General features: G+C 42.7%; 1 protein-coding gene across 6 annotated transcripts; it reads right to left on the bottom strand.

Annotated features, from left to right (window-relative positions):
- Positions 1-261: 261 nt before the first annotated feature.
- Positions 262-14,545, bottom strand: klhl17 (kelch-like family member 17). Of its 6 annotated transcripts, none has more exons than XM_041061256.1 (12): positions 14,364-14,545; positions 11,583-11,847; positions 10,678-10,799; positions 10,338-10,559; positions 7,378-7,494; positions 7,004-7,217; positions 6,104-6,248; positions 5,807-5,974; positions 5,536-5,624; positions 5,313-5,386; positions 4,982-5,163; positions 262-2,757 (listed from the first exon to the last, which is right to left on the bottom strand). In XM_041061256.1, the coding sequence occupies exons 1-12, from the start codon at positions 14,529-14,531 to the stop codon at positions 2,529-2,531; spliced, it is 1,995 nt and encodes a 664-aa protein (XP_040917190.1). In that variant the 5' UTR covers positions 14,532-14,545; the 3' UTR covers positions 262-2,528. The 6 variants fall into 6 exon arrangements, with proteins under 6 accessions (XP_040917190.1, XP_040917183.1, XP_040917197.1 ...); XM_041061249.1 differs by having other exon boundaries at positions 6,986-7,217; XM_041061263.1 differs by lacking the exon at positions 14,364-14,545 and adding an exon at positions 13,573-13,733 and having other exon boundaries at positions 6,986-7,217.
- Between the last annotated feature and the right edge of the window lie 46 nt (positions 14,546-14,591).

A 14,591-nucleotide genomic window follows, 5' to 3' on the forward strand; every position in this document is an offset into this window, starting at 1 on the left:
CTGTCTGCTTAGATCACTGTGAAAGAGGAGTATGTTGGGAAGGTACTAAGCAACAGTGCATAGTGAGCCTAGCAACAAACACTGTTAGCAACACAACCTTTAGGGTGTTTGTATGTATGTGTTTTCATGGGTTATTTAGTGACATATAGTGAGTACAGTGAGACGCTGATGCTTTTCAGTTAAAGGACATGTTTTCAAATGTTGTACCGACCAGTATGTACATGTTGGTGTGTGTGTTCATAGTCGTCAGAACGGTTATCACATCTGAAAACAACTTTATTTCTGTTTTTTCGTTTTTTTCTTTTACAATGTCTTGTATTGCTCCATTTCACAATAGTGCAAAATTCAATATTTTAAAGTTTCTCATAAATAACAGACATAAATAAACAGTTATCACCACATTAAACACAAACTAAAAAAAAGTTACAGTCACATTGAAATTGCACAAATGGATTTAAGATACTTTAGAACTTCATCTTTCTATTTACAGTTCGATCAGCAGAATGGAGGCCAAAGTCTTATGTGGTTATGTGCGCCTTTCTCTTTAAGTCGGTCCCTGACTGGCATCGGCTTTACAGATTAACAGCATCTCCATAAGACCATCACAGCCCCTATTCTACTGTGTCCGCTAACTCAGAAATGAAAAGTAAGGTAGTTTTTGATAAACAGAACCAGATAAACAAAATCCTTCAAAATAAGGAGAAAAAAAAAGGCAACTTCTCAGAAGTCTGGAATGGTTTCACTGCGCTACACATGAACTGAACTGAACCCAGGTAGTGACTGTTAGCTGACTCGAGACTCAAAGTGATCCGTTTATTTTGAATGATGCAAGTTCAGTGGTGACTTTCCCAAATCACCCACCACAGGTTCTAAAGCCAGTATATTTGTGGTTAACTGTACAGCTGCTCCTAGTTAAACTTTGTTGCACCAGAGTTGGATTCATTTCAATAATGAGGTAATATAACAAGACACTATACTTTCGTGTAGAAGGAAATATGACAGCACCAAGTGTCAACCACATTACTTATTAGTGTCAAGTGTTGGTATACTGAAGGTAGAATAGTACTTGCGGCTTTAATGCCATTTTAAGCTTTCACATGTCTAAGGATTATATCCACCTCCATGTCTTTTTAAAAACAATTGAGAAGTGGGATTAAACAAAATATGAAGGCCTTTCACTGACTGGTCAGTAGGTTTGCAAGCAACTGAAGCCTTTTGCACAAATGTAGCAGACGTAAGGTACAGTGTCAGGTGAGATCGTGTTTGTGGCAGTGAAGAAACCTTAAGAAATGTAAATGAAAGGCTGCATATCGAAATACGATATCAACAATCAGTCCTCTCTCTCACACATTGACATTCTCCATTGATGATATGCATGTCACACACCTCAATAAATATATTTTGAAAACTCTTAAATAGGCATAGGTCTGATCTGTTTCCTTCTCTAAGCATCTTTAAAACAGAATATATTAGAATTTATACATTTTTATAAATACATATAGTTCAACTTAGTTATCTGCTTTTGTAAAAAAAAAAAAAAGATCCAAAATCATTTACAGATCTGAGGGCCTAGCCTTGCTTTCCTATGTATGTCCATGCTCTCTTGCAGTGTGGAAAGGGTTTATAACATTGCTTGTTACTGCCACCTAGTGTGGCATAGCAGCACTACAACATTTTATCCTCCTGTTGGGAGTCATTGCAAGTACAAAAGCATGCATGGTATAACCAGTCAAACGCTACATTCCAAAAGTAACTTCATTCAGTTTCTCTTTTATACATTATTGCAAAAAAAAAAAAAAAAAAATCAAATCCTGACGTCAAAATAAAAACCTTGCAGAAGACCAAAAACATTTACTTCACACATGACAGAGTTAAGTGTCCACCACATTTCACGATAAGTGTGTCAAACACTGGAGTGGTGGGGAAAAAAAGAGTGGGGGCTTGAGGAAAGGCCGGTCAGTGTTCAAACATCTTTACCCAGGAACATCATTGTTCTCTTGAAGAGAGTGGGAGCTGGTATCTGTACAGTGGAGTTTCAGGCATCCAGATAGTGCAGTCCAGAATTATTGGCAAAATTGGTAAAAAGCAGCCAGGTTGGGTTGACCATTAAATTATATTTTAAAAAATTAAATAAAAAAAAATCAAATCAAAATCAAAAGTCATCTGGTTTCCCTTAACTATCCATTAAAAATGAATTGTTACTTACTATGTAAAACCAAAACTAATAGTTTTAGATTATGACCTAAATTTTAAATTAAAATTCATGATTTATGTTGCACATTTTTTTTAAACCATGGCTGGCAAATCTTTACCAAGAGTGCCACTAATTATTGAGGATACTGTACATTAACCAAACCAGGAGTCTCATTCCCACCATTCCTCTTTCTCTTCTCCCACTTCCATTCATTTACCTGTCCTCTTCTGCCGTCTTCCTCTTCCCCGTCTCAAACAGAGCAGTTGCGTCTCTTCCCAGAGCCAGTCTGGGCTGTAGCAGCAGAGGCTGAGCTCAGCCAAGCGGTGACCCCGTGTCAAAGGCTAGTGGAGGAAACTGAGAGGGTGGGCGAGGAGGGCGGTGGGAAGTTCAGCAGCTCAAGCACAGCCACGCCCACACTGCTGCGCCGCGTGAACATGCAAGAGGCCGCCACCCATTTGTTGCTCCTCGGGTTGTACTTTTCGATGGAGTTGAGACTGGAACTGCCATCATTGCCTCCCACTGCGTATAACCAGCCGTCCATAGACACCAGGTCATGGGTGCTCCTGGGAAGAGAGTAAAAAAAATCTGATTAAAAATATCTAAATTCTACATGTATTGTACAGTCACATGTTTTTTATGTGCCAGATTATTACCACATTTTTTGTGGCTATTATCTGGAATGAAAAATAATCAATGTATTCTGTTTCTATTTCAGTAACTAATACTTCCTGTGCTCCCGTAGTGCTCCCGTAGTGTTTGAGGACACCAGGAACTATCAATAGTGCTTTGCTTAATTATTGATCATAGCAGAAGAGCAGTGGAGAAGTTAATGGTTTGTTGGGAGAGACAACAGATTTTTTCAACATCAACAAGGCTTTAGTCAAAAAAATGTTTTAATGTTGATTTTCAAAGGTCTAAGTCATTATCAAGATATGCAGTAGCAAGATTATTTTGACCCGGACAGTCTTTCCAGAATATTTTCACATCAGCGGTTTTAGAGGAGTGACAGATGAGTGGTCAACACAGTGTGATGTTTTGGACTGTGTAAATGGAGCCTCTCAGCAACTGGATAAGAAAAGCACTCAAGGCCACACAGCTGATTAACGCATGAGTTATTCATGAGCCTACACAATCAGCTGCTGTCAGCACACAGTAGGAGCAGGGAAACCTGACTCACAGACATTAGCCTCTTTTTTTAAAGCCAGTTCAAGGCGGGAATGTTGCGCCTTTATTCTGCCTCGCCAATCTGTCTGAAAGGTATGAACATGGAATGGGAGGGGATTGTTGTCGTCCAGCATTAAGCCCGTGGCGAAGGTTGTCATAGAGCCGGATCAATGTCTGGGCAAAAGGGAGAGTCAACATGGCGGGACAGACTAAGATAGCATGCTATCTAAAAATCACACACTGAGGCAGCATTGTACCGACTTTTGTTTGGTTCAGAGTTAACAAGCAAATCCGGCACAATGAGGGGTCTTCTTAAGGGCACTACGGCGGGATCTCTGTTTAAAAGGGGCCATCGTGTGTTTGAGTGTGTGCCTGAGGTCTGTGTACGTCTGGGGCCAGGGGAATAAGTGAAACTGCTGATGTGTCTACAAATCATAGACTGCTACATCTCTAAATCTCCCTCCCTGGTGCTGATCTCGTATCAGTACAAGGCTGTGAGGGTGTGAATGCAGGCCTGCTTTGATAATCACCCACGGGACAGGTTTCATGTTGTAAAAAAATAAAAGAGAGAGAGATGACTTGTGGAAAATATGTCCTTTGATGATTATGATATAGGATGGTTTAAGCAGTAAGGAAGACATGCAAATGCCCCAAATCCCAAACCTTGAAGAGCAAAGATTTTCCACAGAGCAAAAATAATACCAGCAGGGGTTTCCCTTTGACAAGCTCCATACAGAAAGCACTTCAGTGCTCTTTCAAAAGGAGATTTTATCCTCTACCTAAGGATAATAGGGTTTGGAAACATCCACCTTTCCTCATCAAGGTGCCAAATGTTTGTTACGAAGGACAAAAGAGGGATGAAAAGCTGGACAGGCAGGGCAGACAAAACCGTTGAGTGCATGGCCAAAGCATCTCAGTATATCATTACTATGAGCTGAATCTGTGCACTGGGAACAGTATAACCGGGTTGTCCTGATCGCTCAGTTGGCTAAGGTGTGTCTTATTTAATTAAATTCCCTGGACCCATCCCAGGTCCTTTGTCGTATGTGATCTCTGCTGGCATTTTTTTCCTCTGTCCAAAAAAAAAAACAACCAAAAAAACCTTTTTTTTCCTTAAAAATATACTTTGCCCTCTAAGTCTTTTTAGAAGGAAAGTATTTTTTCTAAGTCTTTTTACTGGCAAAAAGAAAAGCAAAGGCTTGAAATGAGTAATGTAACTGTGTAACTTTGTCATAAATGGGACTGATGGGACTGAAATGGGGCCTGCTCAGTTTCTTAAGCTGTTAAACTTAGTAAATGGCATCTCTACCTTTGTAATATAACAAGGACGAATATATTTGGTTGCCAGCCTCTTTCTCACCCGCTGTGGTGGGGGCCAGTCTTCCAGGCCATACATTTATCTCTGCAGAGCTCATCTCTCTTGTGCAGTTTTACTCTCCCATATTTAAAGAGTTGTAGCAGTTACAAATTTTGTATTTGCTGCATTGTTCACAGTAGGCAGAGTTAATTTCACTTGGTTTCTTATGTTTTTAACAGCTTTGAAATACATAAATATTTTTTTTCATTATAACGGAAACTTGCCTGTTCTGTTTGTATTAAAATGAATTCTGGCTCCAGACCAACCTGCGTATGTTCATGGGGGCCACTCCCTCCCAGGTGTTAGTCTTGGGGTTGAACCGCTCCACTGAGTTCAGGCAGCTGGTGCCGTCATTGCCTCCTGCGACGTACAGCATGCCGTCCAGCACAGCCACCCCGGCGCTGCTGCGCCGACTGAGCATGTTGGCGATGGCTGTCCACGTGTTGCTCTGTTCATCAAATCAAGAGACGGCGCATCGGTCGCATGTTCATAGATTCATCCATTACGTTGTGGGTTTTTTTCCTTCCACATTAAGCTGATATAAACCTGGCAATGGGCAACTTACTTTGATGATATATTTAACAGCATACAATTTACCTGGGGGTCATATTTCTCCACTGTTGCGAGATGTGAGGAGCTGTCATAACCTCCCACTGCATACAAGCTGCCATCTGGAGGGGGGAAAGGGAGTAAACACTCAGAATGTAAATATTAGCAGTGGAATACCGCAGTGGCAACTCCCTCGAGTTCAGATATTAAAATGTAGACAGTGAATCATAAACACGCAGCAGAACAGTATGTTCGTGGTATTAGTTCCTACCCAGAGTTGCTACTCGGACGTATCTTCTACGGGTGCTCATGGCAGCAATTGAGGTCCATGTACTGGTCAAAGGGTCATAACGCTCTGCACTGTTAGAGGAGAAAAACACTTACTTGTATTAAATATAATGACACTGTAAGGCTGTCCTATCTAGATGAACTGTCAGCAACAAGAAAAAAAAGCTACAACAGGCTGTAACGCTGTACTAAATCAAGGCGTAACAGTAAGAAGGTGTTTAGCAGTCATCAGCAAAATGTCAGTCTGTGTGTACCTGTTGAGACAGGAAGCTCCATCGTAACCTCCAGCAGCGTACAACAGGCCATGCAGGACAGCGACACCCAAACAGCTCCGCCGTGTTCCCATGGAAACCTCGGGTTGCCAGGAGTTAGTGATGGGGTCGTAGGACTCCACGGTTGCGAGGTCTGAGGTGCCATCATACCTGAGGAGTTGTGGATGTAAGTGAATCAGAAAAGGCTTTTCGATGATTTGATAATGTTTGAGTAAGAGATGAGATGGCGTGTTGACTAGTTTTGGGTCCAATGTCAATATCATGGTTTTTGTCACTCACCCGCCGACAGCATAGAGTCTGTTTCCAATGGCTGCCACGCCCACCCGTGCCCGCCGAGTGGACATGGATGCCACCATGTGCCAGCGGTCTGTCCTGGTGTCGTACGCCTCACAGTCTCCATGGATGGCAAACAGGCTGCCACCACCTGGGACACACAACGTGGTGAAAAAAATGCTTTAACATCAAGAAGAAAGGTAAACACGAAAATATAATATTGTAAGCATAGCGATTTTGGCCAATGTGTGCCATCATTTCAGAGGAGTTGTTCCAGTTTGTGGGGTGATTTTGGCTGTGGCCCACGTGGAATCCTGGCTCAGAGCAGGATCAAGTTCCCATCTTATTTGTTGTTAGGGAATGGCTTTACTTGGATATTGACATTTTGATCTACTGTATAAACAGGTATGTTGTAATTGTAAATGAAGGTTTTTAGGCTTAAGACCAAATGATGAACTTTAATCGAATTTAAATGTTTTAATTGTGAGTGAATTGTGAAGCTATGCAAGGCTACTGCAACAAAGCACCACTCACTAAATTAGACCGACTGATCTTTTCTCATACAACTTGAACAAAAAAAGACGAATGATATGATCTCTGAGTAAAAAGAAAGAAAGTCACTACTCATCTAGATATGATTGTAAAGCAGGAAGTGACATTCAATGTTTCATTCAGTCACATTGGTTCAAACAAATGTTTCACTTTACTACAATGCAAACATTAAAAACAATCATTTCAACTATGTGACAATACAACAAAACTCCCTGACAATATGTCATCTTGTACAATTATATCACTATTTTTATCTGCCATCTGTAAACAGTACTAATGCCTGTACAGTTTATGAGTGACATGAGGTGTGTGGCCTAAGTGTACCCTGATGGGTACCTTCAAGGGCACACTGACCAACGGCGAAGAGCACAGGGCTGGCACCCTCACAGCGTCGTGGGCGTGTTCGGCTGTTGCTGAGGACTCCCCTCTGCTCAGGCATCAGGTGGTACTTCAGAGCCTCGATCAGCAGGTCCTTGCACTCCGAGTGATGACGCACCAGCAGCTCCGTATCCACATTGCTCATCAGAAAGTCTCGCCTCAGCAGTGGCAGCCGTACACACTTCATCAGCTGACAGGGGACAGAGGATAGTGAGCAGTGAGTTAGGATCAGAATGGGGAAATTGAGCTAACGTGATGGGGGGGCTTTTATGTATATTATAGTCAAATTCCCAAAAAAAAAAAAAAAAATTCTGTGCTGAGAATGTCCAGTGAAATGGGGCAAGTCTTACCCAAGGTACATGTTGCCTGCGTCCATCTATATCATGTTTGACCCAGCTCAACACAGCCCGGTACACTTCCTCTTCAGATGGCACGTTCAGATTGTCACTGGAGATCAGGTCAAGGACCTGGATGGAGAGGACAAAGCAGATGGAGACAGTCTTTATAATGATTTACAAGAACAACTTTCTCAGAGCCTTTAATTCATCTAACAGTGACAGGGCAAAGCTTCCTGATATAATGTGTTACCACACAGGAAGTAAGTTGCATTCGCCACAGACAGTGTTAGTTCCTGCATGTTGTACCTGATTTTGTCTGCTGAGCTGTTGTCTTAGGCACATAAATGCTTCTGTGTCATATTATGGCCTCTATATGTATGTGGTGGTACTGTGACTATATTTAAGTTACCACGATGTGAGTGTGTGTCTGTGGCACAACGAGTGCTGCAGTCTGAGTGTCTGTCTGGCACTGTTCCCAGATCAACCCAAAGCTGGCACAGCTGGGTGGGGCCAGAGCAGCCAGCTTTTGCTGCTGCTGCTGCTGTCTTCACTGGCCAGATCAGGGCAACAGTTAACAGCCTCCCAGGAAAGGCCTCCACTAATCCACAGTCATACAGAGAAATATTGCCACTGCTGCTGCCGCACCCTGCAGTCCCGCTTACCTCTGCATACACATACTGCATCATGTTAACCCAAACGAAAGTGTGTGTGTGTGTGTGTGTGTGTGTGTGTATAAGGAGGAGATGTAAAGAAAATTGCCTTGGTGTACGAGTCTATTAACTGTCCTTATAATGGCGGCAGGAATGAGGGATGTGTGAATGAAAAAGGGTTTCGGTTACGTCGAGATGCTTGAGATGTCTTTATGTACACAGTAATTAGGACGCATCCATCCTCCGTTGTCTTCACGACGACACACGAGCAACGCTACATCGGTGAAGCATTACCAAAGCAGGCTAGTCAAAATCCAGGCATTGCTTGCCACTTCCTTCACAGAACAACGAAAGAAATGTGGGGCACATTTCACAGCTCCGTGAGCTCAGAGTCCTTTAGAGCAGCGAGTACATAAATCCAGATCTGGTGCAGATTTATGACAGACACAGAACAGCTGCAGACAGAATGGGCGGCATGCCAAAGGAAAGAGTGAGACAGAAGAACAGAGATGAAGAAAAGAAAATGGTCCGTTTTTAATCTGCCTTTATGTCGCTTAACTTATACTGTTTTAATGGACTGTGCCCACATATTCACATTGCAGATCCAGTCTCAAGGCTTTGAAAGCCGCAGACAGAGAGACTGAGGCTTTGTGTTTTACCCTCATGGAGCACAGTCTCTTCAGTGTGGTGAGGATCGTTCCTTTGAGAGATGAGAAGATAATGGGAAAGCGATGCTGGCAGCCGTTTGTTACTTCTTTTCATCGCCACTTTAATTTTATTGTCACCTGACATGGCTCAACAGGCATTTGTTTGAAACAGATGTCATTTCATATTTCTATAAGAGGAGATCCAGTTTCCTCCTTAGCATGCTGGGCTTTTAGATTCAATATGACATTTTGAAGCGACTTTTAATAAAAGCAAAACATGTAAATGACAAAAGATTAAAAATGAAAAACGTTGAAAGAGTACCTCATATTTTATGACCATTCAGGAATACTCTCATAATTTAAGATTTAAAGGTATAGTTGAAAAAAATAGTGCAGTGATGTTATGATGCTCGTGTTTGAAATCATATGCCTGTTTAACTCCTGCAACGACTCCCTTAACATTAGACAGCAGGTCCCAAACCGGGGTGTTGGTTTTGGGTGGTGGGGCTATTCTTTTGTTTATATTTCGATCACAGACCTTCATTGTTTCTTTAACCTTTATTTAACCGGGGCAGTTTCTCTGAAAACAATGCTTTCTTTTTTTAGGAATGCCCTACACAGTATATACTCGCACTAAGAGCCGGCTGGAGCCTGATGTGCAGGCAGCTGAGAAGCTCCGGTGAGTAGCTGTTGTTATGTGTCTTGCTCAAGGCCATTTCAGCGGTTTATCCCACTAGTCTGGGAATCCAGCTGCTCCACTTGATAGCTAATACTGAATTAGCTTGCCTAAGTCTAAGCTAAATTTTCATCAAAACCTTAGCGGAATAAATAACAGTAAATTAGTGGAACCAAAAGAAAAACCCCTTATTGAGAAGTAAGCAATGCTGTTAGCTCAGTAAACAGTACAGCAGCTGTGAAAATGTCACTGGCTTTGCCTAATTACCACTTCCAGGACAGGAACCACAGCGTTGCCACTGCTGAGCCCAGCTGATGAATAAAAGAGATAGTTTGGCCAAGTTGATGGGCCAGATAAAGCAGTCCATGGCTGCACAGTGGGATGAAAAAAACCACAAGAGACAGTGATTGATGCAGCAGGCTGAGGAAGAAGAGAGGCTTTCTAATGGCCACATCCCTTAAGGGAGTCTGTGTGGTGGTGAAAAACTGCTTTGGATAAAGGCAACTGTATAAATATTATTAAGAATATGCAGGAACAAAATGAAATGGTTCTTAGTGTTACTTTATGTTCATCGTTATGTTTCATTTGGCATATTTATAAGCAACTAGGTGGATTAATCGAGCTGAACCACTGAAGTGTAGTAAGCAGCAAGTTGTTAACCCCAAAAGTCAATTACTGTCTGTCGTGAATTCATGATGAATTATAGTAATAGTAAACTGCCACCAGCTGTCCCAAAGTAAAATGAGACTAGGCCATATCAGGAAATGTTTTGTCTACTAGGCAGTAGTTTTCTTGTGTTGACAGAATACAACAACACTGCTAAATGTCACGGTGAGCAACTCATCAGTATGACAGACAAATAGAGGAAGCAATTTTCCAGAAGACAGATTTACCAACAGTTTATTTCCCATCATGAATATTCCACAGTTAAAACTGCTTTCTTTTTAAGTCCAAGTTTGCAGAAGACACAGCGAGAGACAGAAAAAGCTTCACCCCTACCTGTTTCAGCGGCAGCAGCATGAACTCTTCTGTCTTGGACACCTCCACAAAGTGCTGCAGGACATACTTGTGTGCCGACTTGAGCAGGTCACTGCAGGAGTGTGTGTCAGCGAAGCCTCGGATGCCCAGGCAGTTGGAGGGGTCAAGCTGGCTGAGGAGGAACTTACAGCAGGCGTCCCGCACCCCGTTGAGCTGCAGCAGGCTCGCTGCCGGGAGCAACGTCTAGCAATTACAGGTGGAGGTACACTGTGAGTCTGTTTTGTCTTGTTGCGCTTTATAATGAATAAGGGATCAAATCAAAAGTCTAATTTAACACTTTTTGTCTAATCTTCTACGTTACCTGCACATTTCCTTCCCCGACCACAATCTCGGCTGTGTAGGCATACTGGACTAGCTGCTCCAAAGCCTGAGGGTCAATGTCATGAAGGGTCACATGGGTCTGCCGACTTTCCGACATCTCGTCTGCATGAGAACAGAATGAGAGTTGTTAAATTTATACTTAAAGTTAAAACCAGTAAAAGTATGGCTGATATAACTGTTTGATCACACTGATTCATGGCGGCTCCTAGTGTATACAGCAGAGCTGCCAAATATCAGCGCAGCCCAATTTTTTCTGTCCATTTAATCCGTTGTTTTAACTGTAGAGGTTTTTGGGGTTCCTGAATCTATACACTCTTTTGCAACGTGGGTGTTCCAGCAGAACACAGTGTCAGGAGGTTTCACATCAGTAGTCGAATGTTTCATGTCCCATAGTCTGAAGAAATGGCAAAACACAGTGTCTGCAGGGGAGCTGCGATTTTTCTGTTTAGATGATCATGAAAGATCAGCAGATTCCGTTTAAAAGGGCCAATTAGTGACTGGGCCAGGCGGGAAGAAGCCTAACAGCTGAGTCTCAAAGCCAGACAACCAGACAACTAAGTGTCTGGAGACATTGTTCTTTGTCTAGTATTGGGAGGAAATCTGAGACAAACACACACCTCATCTGACCACCTGTGCCCCAGACAGGATGAGGGGGAAGGAAGCAGTGATGCTGAAAGGATGAGGTGGCATTCACTGCACAGATCTGGGTTGTTGTGTCATCAAACTATGAGCAACAGAGCAAAATGATGCGCAGTTTGATGTCAGGAGCTTAAAATGTCTGAGGCATGCAGCATGCTGGGCTTCATGGATTTCAGAGATGAAGTGGAAACAGGCGACGTTTACAGGAGTAAATCAGACAAGTTGGACATTATGGACTGAACTTACTGGTAAACATAGCGTGGAAGTAGGGGCTGCAAGATGCCAGCACCACTTTGTGCGCCTTGATTTCTTTGTTGGAGACATGGAGCACAATGTCACACAGCAGGCCGCGCTGTCGCATCCTGTTCATGGACACGAAGGAGTCGTGGTAGTGGCGCTTTGAGTTGTGCGAGATGCTGTGGCCATCGCGATTGAGCAGCTGCATGCCCCCCTCCATCATGGTGCCTGATGTGGCGGTCGCTGGCTCTTGCGTGGGCCGCACTCTGGGCAACTGAAACCCCCAGAAAACCGATTTAATGCCAGCTAATACCAACATCATTAACCTATATAAAACGTCTTCTGTCATCAGAAAAGTCTTTCACCTGCAAGAGCTTAGTTTATCTGCAGGAATACCGGTGTTATGACAGGTGTCCCGAGAAATCAGTGTACCCACTGTTATTGCTGTAGCACCCATCTTGACAGCTAAGACAGGAATCCTACCACCATGACAGAAATATCACTACCATGACATGAAGTGTAGTAGGTTGGCTGACCTGATTATCTGACATCCAGTGTCAAGACTGATTAAATCTCATTATGACAATAGAGAAATAGAAAGTGTCAAAAGATTGGCATTATTACTTAAAGTGGAATCAAATCAATGCAGGCGTCTTCTCCACTGGACTGCCTTGGTTTATTTAATTGTAAAGAACTCGTGACTAGCAAGTTTAATTGCACCAGAATTAGCTGCGACCCTCCACCCCCCTCCACCCCCTCCACCTCCACCTCACTCCAGCTGCAGCCTCGGGTAGGCAGGGTGGGAGGAGAGAAGGATGTAGCCTGAGTTAGCCTTTTCCTTTGTACTCTCAGCTACCCTGTTCTAGGATGGAGAACACACTTCAGAACATTGCATAACCATCATCACGCGGCATCTTTTAAGTTGTTGTCTGACGAATATTTAGGATGCCCTACGGCAAACCCACCTATAACTAAATTAAAAACATCACTGGCCTGATACAGAATTCAGGAAGAAAATGTTTCTACTCAAATACACTGAATTTGATGCAGTCACACCTTACAAGGGTAGAAAAATAGGCATATGAGAAGAAGCTGACTGGTTTGAAGCGAAAGCAAGGTACTCCAAACTCCTGGGATGGAGAGCTTCCACAAGATAATGTGTTTTTCTAAATATCCTTACCTGTGTAAATAAATGTAATTACTCTTTCATACCACATAGCCTGACATTTGAGTGAGTGTATCTCACAGTGGGATGTGGATAAATCTTTCCCTTTAGTGGTGCTTTATTTTCATTTCAAATCCATTTTAAATATTGATCAGTCTAAAGTCCAAGAAATGTTCAAGGTTGAAACACAGCAACATATTATTGATTCTGATAAAGTTATGTTTCACGTCTCTCTGGTCAAATACACAATTCACTGAGGATCAGTGCATCACAATAATGTTGTCATCTGTTCAGATCTTTCAACTACATACTCTCCACTGTCTCACTGACAACCATCTCAAATGTCACCACAGCTGCCTGGCGACTAGCTCTGGGTCCCATTTTCCAAAACACAATAGACAACAAAAAACACACCACCCGTGTTCCTCTATGAGGGAACAATCTGCTCTCATACCCAAGGAAATAACACGGGACAATGGTGCAAATTGAGACACGGATACACAGGATGTTGGGGAAGACGTGACAACACAATTGCCACAGTTAAAACTAGGAGTGTAAAGCAACTGTCCTGTTCATCCCAGCCTCGTCTCTCAAAACCTTGGCTGACATCCACACAAAGCTGGAGTGGCTCCTTGACAAACATGCACAGTCTTGCTGAATACATAATACATGTTGCACTGTTATCTCTTTCGGACAGAAGGATGTTTTCTATTCGTATATCAGCCTCCTTATGTGATCTGAAGAAACCCCAACCCCCACTCCATCTATTTTGAATAACAGCAGCTATCAGCTGCAGTAGCAGCGACAGAGAGAATGAATGTGTCATTTCTTTACCGGTGGTTGTGTTGCGGTTATCCTTGAACACAGTGTCTTCCTCGAAGTGATAGCTGATAAATCAGCAGGTGTCGCAGTCAGATTGGTTTAAAATTGGTACCAGTCTCTGCCTATCTGTCCATATTCTGACTCAAGCATACGAAATATGAAGAAAGCCTCTGTTTTGTGCTGTATGCGGTTGACGTCAATGCAAAAAAACTGCATGAAAGCTGACATCGGTTTGTTAAGGTGGAGCTCCAACTGCCGGAGGTGAAAGTAGCACCGCCGCTCAATGCTGTTGAAAAACGATAGCGTGGGAAGGCAGAGGCACACGTAAAATACGCAGGAAGTTATTTCTTTAACACAAACGCCAGCTGTTTACAAAGGATGTATGTTTGTTACTTGACGGGACAGAAGCGACCTTAAACGCCCCTTTGTGTCTGGTCAGAATCCGGAAGTGCGTTCGATGAATACACCTCTACTACCTCGAAAGGCGGGGTTTTTGCTTAGAAGCGTCATGATTGGTCAGAACCTGAACCATCTCCCTCTTCGGTTAGCCCGGACACAAAATCAAACATACATAAACCAACTCATAAACTCAGTGTTCAATAACATATCGATTCTAATATTATTTTTCAATTTTGAAGGCTCTCTTTAAGTGGAAACTATGTATTTAGCATTTTTCTATTTAAATAAAATAAAAACCGTGGCTGTTTAAGTCACAATTTATTGTTTTTTTGTCTTTTTATGAGCTAACCAGATTAGCTAACGTTAGCTAAAGCTCTGCCCGACGGATTAAAAGCAGTGCTCACCACCAGCCGTCGTCGGTGTCGATGTGACAGCAGTGATTTCTTCCTGTTTGTAAGCTTGCCCAGCTTTGTAGTTGTGCAACGTAACCAACATAAACACAAAAGGGAAAAGTTCTCCTCTGCGGGTCTCCGCCGTAGCTGATCATTTAATTTAAACCTCACGTGTAGCATCAAAACACTGTTTGTTCTTGTACACACAGCTTTAACAGTGAAAATTTGAGGTTGGTGTGC

Source organism: Toxotes jaculatrix, chromosome 2 (genome assembly GCF_017976425.1).
Source record: "Toxotes jaculatrix isolate fToxJac2 chromosome 2, fToxJac2.pri, whole genome shotgun sequence".
NCBI classification, from domain to species: Eukaryota; Metazoa; Chordata; class Actinopteri; family Toxotidae; genus Toxotes; species Toxotes jaculatrix.